At 40.0% G+C, this 9123-nt stretch overlaps 1 protein-coding gene across 9 annotated transcripts in view; it reads right to left on the reverse strand.

Moving 5' to 3' along the window:
* The window catches only part of mettl22 (methyltransferase 22, Kin17 lysine), a 75370-nt gene that overhangs the window by 55051 nt on the left and 11196 nt on the right, over nucleotides 1–9123 (reverse strand). For all 9 annotated transcript variants that reach the window (XR_007571643.1, XR_007571642.1, XR_007571640.1 and 6 more), the window contains 2 exons: nucleotides 8218–8360; nucleotides 3034–3074 (listed from right to left, as the gene is read on the reverse strand). Coding sequence is in view for 1 of the 9 variants with exons in the window: in XM_050070277.1 (XP_049926234.1) it covers nucleotides 3034–3074; nucleotides 8218–8360 (184 nt within the window). In the remaining 8 variants the exon portion in view is untranslated. The remainder of the gene's footprint in view (nucleotides 1–3033; nucleotides 3075–8217; nucleotides 8361–9123) is intronic.

Raw genomic sequence — 9123 nt, forward strand, 5'->3', positions numbered from 1 at the left:
TGATCTGTTCTGTACGACATCTATTGCACGTCTGTCCGTCCTGGAAGAGGGATCCCTCCTCAGATGCTCTTCCTGAGGTTTGTACCGTTTTTTTTCCCCGTTAAAGGGTTTTTTGGGGGAGTTTTTCCTTATCCGCTGCGAGGGTCCTAAGCACAGAGGGATGTCGTATGCTGTAAAGCCCTGTGAGGCAAATTGTGATATTGGGCTTTATAAATAAAATTGATTGATTGATTGATTGATTGATTGATGTACAGAGGCATCGCCTGGCTGCAGCAGCCGTGGGTTCGGTTCCGGCTTGTGGCCCTTTGCTGCGTGTCAGTCCCCACTCTCTCTCTCTGTCTCCCAATTTCGCTCACTGTCCTGTCCATTAAAAGGCAAAAAGCACACAAAAATAATTATTGAAAAACAAAAATTAAATTACTGTCTCTCNTTGATTGATTGATTGATTGATTGATTGATTGATTGATGTACAGAGGCATCGCCTGGCTGCAGCAGCCGTGGGTTCGGTTCCGGCTTGTGGCCCTTTGCTGCGTGTCAGTCCCCACTCTCTCTCTCTGTCTCCCAATTTCGCTCACTGTCCTGTCCATTAAAAGGCAAAAAGCACACAAAAATAATTATTGAAAAACAAAAATTAAATTACTGTCTCTCCTCTTCCCTCGCCGTCCTGCCCCCCCTAAAAACCCATACAGCCTCCTTTACCCAGACCGCTCCCTGGTTTACCACTGGTATCCAACAGCTGAAAACTGCTGGTCGTTGACTGGAGCAGCTGTGCAAAAAGACTGGACTTTCAGTACATACCCAAATATACGCTGAACATCTACATCACTATAAGAATGCTCTTTCCACTGCCAAATCCCCGTACTACTAAAACCTCATTAGTACGGCCAAAGATAACATAGCCCTGTTCACAACAGTCAGTCACCTTCTCCAACCTCCTAAAACCCTCACCCCAAACACTTCTACTGACCAATGCTTTGCCTTTCTGGACTTCTTCATTAACAAAATCAACACCATCCACATACAGCTGCAGTATTCATTCACTTCCTCAAAGGATCCACCCTGGATGCTTAAAACAGGCCAATCACTCATCAGCCCCCTCTCTAACTTCACCCCTGCAACAGAAGAAACCATTTCTGAGCTCATCTGCAAAGCAAGACCACCCACCTGTCAGATCAATCCCTTCCCACTACTCTCCTAAAAGCCTGCCTGCCATCCGTGTCCCCCATGATCACTGCAATAATCAACTCCTCCCTTACCTCTGAAACTGTACCCTCCACTCTCAAACTGGCTGCAATTACACCCACCTTCAAAAAAACAGGTGCTGACCCAGCTAACCTTAACCACTACAGGCCAATCTCTAACCTCCCCTTAATTTCAAAAATCCTGGAGAAGGTGGTTGCCGCTCAACTTCAGTCCCACCTTGACTCAAACAACCTCCACGAACCCTTCCAATCTGGTTTCCGCCCAATACACAGTACTGAAACAAACCGGGTTAAAATCACCAATGACCTCCTCTGCGCAGCTGACTCTGGACTGCTCGACATTCCTTATCCTCCACGATCTCAGTGCTGTGTTCGACACCATCTCCCATCAACTACTCCTGGAACACATGGCTGATATTGGGATCTCTGGTGTTGCACTTTCGTGGTTCATGTCCTATCTCACTGACAGACAATAGTTTTTCCAGATGAGGAACCACAGGTCAACGTGTTCTGCTGTTTCACTGGGTGTCCCCCAAGGGTCAGTATTGGGTCAGTTATTATTTATTATTTATCATCTACCTCATTCCCCTGGGCACAATCCTCCATCACAATGGTGTTAATTTCCACTGCTACGCAGATGACACACAGGTCTACATCTCATCTAAACCATCCACTGCCCTTCCTCCCACCTCCCTCACCACCTGCCTTAAGGACATCGGGAGTTGAATAAGCAGGAACTTTCTGAAGGTCAGTGGCAGCAAAACTGAAGCCCTGCTCACTGGTTCCAAAAACACTGTGGCCAAAATTCAAAGCACCCAAGTCCCACACATCATCATTGATAACTTCCCTGTACCCTTTTCCAGCCATGTGAAGAGCCTCTGTGCCTTCCCACCAAACTCATGAGCAGGCTTCAGATCATCACCTGCACCAAATCATCTGACCACATCACCCCCATTCTCATCCAACTACACTGGCTCCCTGTTCAGTGCCAGATTGTTTACAAAAACCTTCTGCTCACCTTCAAAGCCCTCCACAACCTAGCCCCCACCTAGGAGTACACCCCCTGCAGCTCCCTGCGCTCTTCCTCTGCTAGTTTCCTGACCGTCCCCACTTCACGCCTCACCACCATGGGTGCCAGGGCTTTCAGCTACACTGCTCCCAGGCTCTGGAACTCCTTATCTCCACACAGTCAACAGTCTGACAGCATAAAATCCTTCAATTCCAATCTCAATCCACTCAGTGTCCTTACTTACATAAAATATGCTGCAATCCATGCTCTCTGTTATGGTTGTATAAGAAGTAAAGAGAACTGTGTGAAAAGATTTTCAGTTTCAGAACACAGTTGGCAGAGGAACATAAAATTGATGGAGAAAAACTGTACAGCATGTAAAGGTTTGCACGTGGACCCACGAAATGAAAATATGAACCTTTAACTATGATGAGAATTGCCGGACACAATTAACACTGCCACAACTCCCATAGTTTTAGCAGTCCTTCACAGGCCCATCCTATGTTAAATATTGCCCCAACCAAAACACAGATCCTCACTAAATATAGTGTACCTCTACAGGCATTGCCTTCAAGATATCACATATACATCCAAATGTGACTAACTATACCTGTGGCATTGAAAAAGTTACAACCACATAAGACTGCATTTTTCCAGAGTATGTATTATAGCTTCAGGTAAAACAGTCACCTCGTCAAATCAAGTTTTGTTTGGGAAAACCGTTACATCAGCCACACACTGACGTAAATGAGTAATCAGAACTGGGAGGGTTTATGGTGAGGGTCAACAGATAAAAAGATGGATTGATCAAATATTACTGACCTGTTTGCCAACATCCTCCAGGGGTGTGGCCATAGTGTGCTCTGTAAATAGATGGAATTCATATATTAAACACTTTGTAAGAATTATGTAGTGCACTAACTAACCCTTTGTCATTTTACATCTGTGACTGAATTGTGAGAAGTGAGACAGGCCGGACTGGCCATTGGGAGAATAGGGAGAAAAACTGTTGAAAATCGCTGAATGAAATACAGGGTATGTTATCTTATATCATGAACTTATTTTATAGCTTTACAGATACCCCCCATTGAAGTGATTTCTGATTTGAGTAAAAGGAACGAGAGCAGCCGTAGGTATATAAGCTGTGCGCTTGCACTGCGTTCTTCAGTTGGCAGTTATACTCAGAATAAAGCTACTAAAGGCCAGCCAAGTCACTGTTTGTTTTCATTCTGTCAGAATAAAACCATCCTCACCTTTTCTTAAAATATGTTCATCCTGAGTCCGTGATTTGTGGGTGTAACATATAAGCCTATTGACGTCAGTCGTTAGCAAGTGAAAATCATATTGTTCATGGCAAACTAACATTTTCAACCTAGGTTAAGTCAACTGCATGGCTAAAGTTAGTTTACCATAACGTCAGTCATGGTAATGGGGACGCTTCAACTCTTACAAGTGGGGTGTTTTGTCAGTTAAGATAAAAAAATGGAAAATAAAAAACCCTTACGGGACATTTGGACACTTGCTAAGGGCATCATTTTGTAAATTTAATGCTACTATACACAACAGAATAAGCATTCTGGATACATTTTGATTTTGTCAATTTTAATTAAAACGGTTATTATTCATACTTATGATACATGATTGGATGGGTTTACTGAATACTGCAATTATAGTGCAATTATTATTCTTTCTCAGTTCTTCAGTTGACAGCTGAAATATAGAAGTCTTACAAAAAATTTCACCTTATATAAAGTGGCGGCATTTTTTTTTCTTATGGCAGTATGAGCAATGTGGCAGGAGGGAGAGCTGCACAAGAGTGAACAGAGCACAGATGATTTAAGGACACTGCTATGATCAAAGGGTTGCATTGGAAATGTATGCTGCAGTGGAAAGAAATTTCCCTGTGAGTGGCGTTGACTCTTTGCTCTCTAGTTTGTAGGTTGGGTTCATTTTTAAAAACAAATACACCTAATTTACTAACTTACAATTTCTGATTACTCATTATGTCATCAGTATTGTATTCTCTAATTAATCAAATTCTATAAAAAAAGGAGCAACTGTTTAGCTCACCTATGCCTTAAAACTATGGAGTTAGATTTGTCTCATTAATACCTGTAAATGCACAGAGTGTGATCTACAAATATTTCTTGATCGGCACACGTTTCATAATTATGTGTGTGAACAGATCGACAATCTGTGTGTAAATGTGTAATATGTAAATATAAAACACATTCCACAAATACAAAAAATATCTGTGAATACATTAAATTAATTTGCAAATAAATGAAAAGCATTTGTGAATATCTTCCTAACATTTACAACTTTCAAACAGGCATTTGTGAAATCAGTTTTTATTTGTGAATCGAAATTTGTGGATATCAGTTCTTCGCGTGTGGATTTGCTTTTTACACACACGGATTTTTGAGACAAACTTTCCGCCGGTCCAAACGAAAATGCACTCGTATCACTCGGCCATCTTCGGATAGCACGTGATCACCCAGCTGATGACGTCATTTCCGCAAGTGAAAGTTAGAGCATGCAGTCTTTCTATGAGCTGTTTTTTGTTGTTGTTTTTTTAATAATAATCAGCGATAAGTAACGTGCATTCATTGTTTTATGTTAATGTCATACAGTGAGTATTAGTGTGTGTTTATTTGTTCTATGTATCTGGCACACACTTTTGTATACATTTCTGTTTGAGTATGAAAGGCATGGTGGCTGCTTCTTCAGTTGGCAGTTAGCCAACAATGTATAAAATGCTGCACCCTGCTTTCAACCCCCCAACCCGCAACATGAATGTTTACTGTTGCCATGGCAGCAGATGCTGTTTCAGTAGCTAACATTAGCTTAGCACAATCTACATATTAACAATGAACAATACAACTACAATATTACATTTCTAAACAAAAAGAGCTACCAACACCAATAGCTATTCCATCAAAGACCTTAACCAGGGTGTTGCCACTTGTCATATCTTACAACAGTTAACGTAACCTCACTGAAACGATGTAACCTAACTAAACACGGTGCGGTCAGCACAGACATTACAACTACAATAGTAAGAGTACACCTCCAACCTCCACCACCAACTGAAGAAGCAGCCAAGCCACCGTGCCTTTCATACTCAAACAGAAATGTATACAAAAGTGTGTGCCAGATACATAGAACAAATAAACACACACTAATACTCGCTGTATGACATTAACATAAAACAATGAATGCACGTTACTTATCGCTGATTATTATTAAAAAAAACAACAACAAAAAACAGCACAGAAAGACTGCATGCTCTTACTTTCACATGCGGAAATGACGTCATCAGCTGGGTGATCACGTGCTATCTGAAGATGGCCGAGTGATACGAGTGCATTTTCGTTCGGACCGGCAGAAAGTTTGTCTCAAAAATCCGTGTGTGTAAAAAGCAAATCCACACGCGAAGAACTGAGATCCACAAATGTTTTTTCGATTCACAAATAAAAACTGATTTCACAAATGCCTGTTTGAAAGTTGTAAATGTTAGGAAGATATTCACAAATGCTTTTCATTTATTTGCAAATTAATTTAATGTATTCACAGATATTTTTTGTATTTGTGGAATGTGTTTTATATTTACAGATTACACATTTACACACAGATTGTCGATCTGTTCACACACATAATTATGAAACGTGTGCCGATCAAGAAATATTTGTAGATCACCCTCTGTGCATTTTAGGGATGTAACGATTACCGATATTACGGTAAATCTCGGTTAATTTTTACACGGTAAGAATTACCGTTTATGTTTAAACTAATTGCATTATCGCGGTGGATTATCAGGATATGTAATAACAGCCTCATTCAAGTCTCGCGATGCAGGCGCTGCGTGAATGCGTAGCATGTGTAAACACAAAGAATGAAAACATGGCGGAAGGTGGTGATAGCGGCACTCAGGACATTTCCCCCCCCAACTAAACGCACAAAGTCTGAGGTCTGGGCGTACTTTGGGTTTCTGAAGAATGCCGAGGGACAGCCGGTGGAGGACAACTATCCTGTGTGCAGAACATGCAGAAAGAAAGTTGCTGCTAAGGGTAGCAACACTACAAATCTGCTGGCTCATATCCGTGACCATCATCCACAGCTTTACAGCCAATGCAAGTTATGCCATGCAAACGTCAATTACTGTGTGAGGGACTTCGGTTTTACTAAGATTGTCATAATGTGTAACTCTCGACGTATACAGGACATTTGAGCCGTATCTGTCCTCCTAAACGGCGACTAGGTTTTCCGTTTTCGTTTAAGACACTTAGGAGCTAATACTAGCTGAGTAGCTAATAGCCATATTAGCAGCTATGTTGCTAAGTGTTTCAAAAAGAAACGGAGCTGAAAACACTGAGTGGAGCCGACAGAATATAACCCGACGTAACGTAACGCTAATTAAGATCAACCATGACTGAATCACTATGATTATGGTTACTGTATGGCGAGCTAGAATCGATATAGACGGCCAGTTATGCTTTCTCGACATAAGCTCAAGGAAACAACATAAAACGCTGCCGTGTTAACCTTTGACCGAGAGCCTTAATGGGGGCTCTCGGTTTTATAAGGTTAATTAAATTCACTGCTCACAGTCTTGACCTAACACACACACACACACACACACACACACACACACACGAGAACATGCACTCCTTTTCTCATACAGGCACTCCTCTCACTCACATGCACACTTCTAATGTGTGAATTATTCTGTGTAATGATGACCATTGCCCTTAGGGTTTTTTTGGTTTCTCCTGCACATTTGTGATATCTATTCTATATATTGTATGTTTTTTGTTCTACTCTTGCATTGTTTTGTTTTATATATATTTTTCCTCTCGTGCTAATAAATAAATAATTAATATATAAATTGTTTACATATTTTGCTGACTGTTAAAATGCACCAGACAAATAAGCTTTGCTCCTGTAATGTGTTTACATATTTTGTTAATTTAAAATAAAATTTTCTGTTGCTGTGCCAATCCCTTGCCCCTTTAATGTGAAAGTTTCATTTTAATATAAGATTTTGGCTGTTAACATTTTAGTATGATAAGGAAGTTACAAGATTTAGTGAAGTTATTTCAATATATCTATTTTTTGGACATTTTACAGCGCTTACAAAAATATCGCGATATTATAGTTTACCGTGATAATTTGGTCACTATAATCGAGATATCAAATTTTCCATATCGTTACATCCGTAGTGCCTTTACAGGTATTAATGAGACAAATCTAACTCCATATAAAACAGCCGTACTGTTCTGTCTGATGAAACACAGAATAAAAGAGTTTCTCACCAGCATCCAAAGCAGAAAATCTAGACTCCCTGCTTCATGGTTGTATGCCTCCACGCACCAGTAAAGTTGCACTTACAGATTACATCCATGTCCGTGAAAACATGGATGCTTCACACACATCTTCCTACTGGTGGCACAGAAGATCTATACAATCAGCACAGTTTCAAGTTGGGCTCCCAAGATGAGTGTCATAAATTCAGTACCTGACCAAATGTCTCCCCGTCCTAATGAGTTATTTGACGACCAATTTGTAATCAGTTTGTTAAGTCCAAATGAATGTTTGTGCAAAATTTGGAGAAATTCCCTCAAGGTGTACCTGAGATACTGCATTCACAAAAATAGGTTGGAAAGATGAACAACCTGAAAACATAACGCTTCTGGCCATGGCTATCACCAGCACGGAGGCATAAAAAGATAAAATTAAAGTAAAAAAACATCAACAACATGGGAACAGTCAACAGTGATTGATGTCATTTGGGTGAATGGCGAGGCCACTGACATAATGAACACCTACACGCACTAAAATCCAAATTCATGACCGAGCACCTTTATGAATATTTAATCTTATGTTGAAAAGTTTGTCCAGATATGTCCGAGTCAAACACAGATTTACTTTTGTGAAAAATGTATGATAATTGCGATAATCGTCAGATGAAATTATGAAAAAACACAGTCAAATTTAGGCTCTTACCAATCTTTATAATGTTGTTTAAAGGCTTATCATCTTCATCATCCGTATCCCCCTCTTCTTGTTCCAGGACAGGGTTGGACTGTTGGAGAATGACAGGACAGACCACATCTCGGCCACTGTCCTCCTTAGGGTTTGTCCTCGGGCTAGGGAGTCAGAAGAAGAGCACGAAATCTATGAGTGGAAGACAGAAATATATAAACTAAAGCTGTAATTAACATTTTTATTCAACTTAATCTGTGTGGAAAAAGTTTAATATGAACATGCTACACCCGAACAGGTCTGTGACTGCTTGAAGGAGCAAACACTGTTCTTTAGGCTAAAATTGGTCCATCAATAGTTACTGTAGGAATAATTAACTGAAAATGTTACTGAAATTATAGACTGATTATAAATGTTAAAGAAAAACAGAATTAAGTTTATTTACACCCCAAAGTACAGTATTTATCTAACGCAGATATGATACATATCAATGCAATTCAGAACACAGCATACAGTCTGGTTGTACATAGTTGTACACACACACACACACACACACACACACACACACATATACATATATATATATATATATATACACACACACACATACATATATATATATATATTTTTTTTAATTTAACCTTTATTTTACCAGGAAATAGTCCCATTGAGATTCTGAATCTCAGGAGTCCTGGCCAAGATAGCAGCATAACAGTTCCACTAAAAACACAACAGGTTAAAACAGACAACATGAAACAAACAGTTGCAAAACAGTTGGCAATTCACTTCAAGACAGTATAATCACCAGCAGCGCTCAGTAACAGGACATGTGCATTCAGTACTCAAATAGTCCTTAATCCTACTTTTAAAATGTTCCATACTTGGCAGGTAATCCATTTTAAAATGTCTCTGTAACTCACACCAGGA

This window comes from Epinephelus moara, chromosome 18 (assembly GCF_006386435.1).
Source record: "Epinephelus moara isolate mb chromosome 18, YSFRI_EMoa_1.0, whole genome shotgun sequence".
NCBI lineage: Eukaryota > Metazoa > Chordata > Actinopteri > Perciformes > Serranidae > Epinephelus > Epinephelus moara.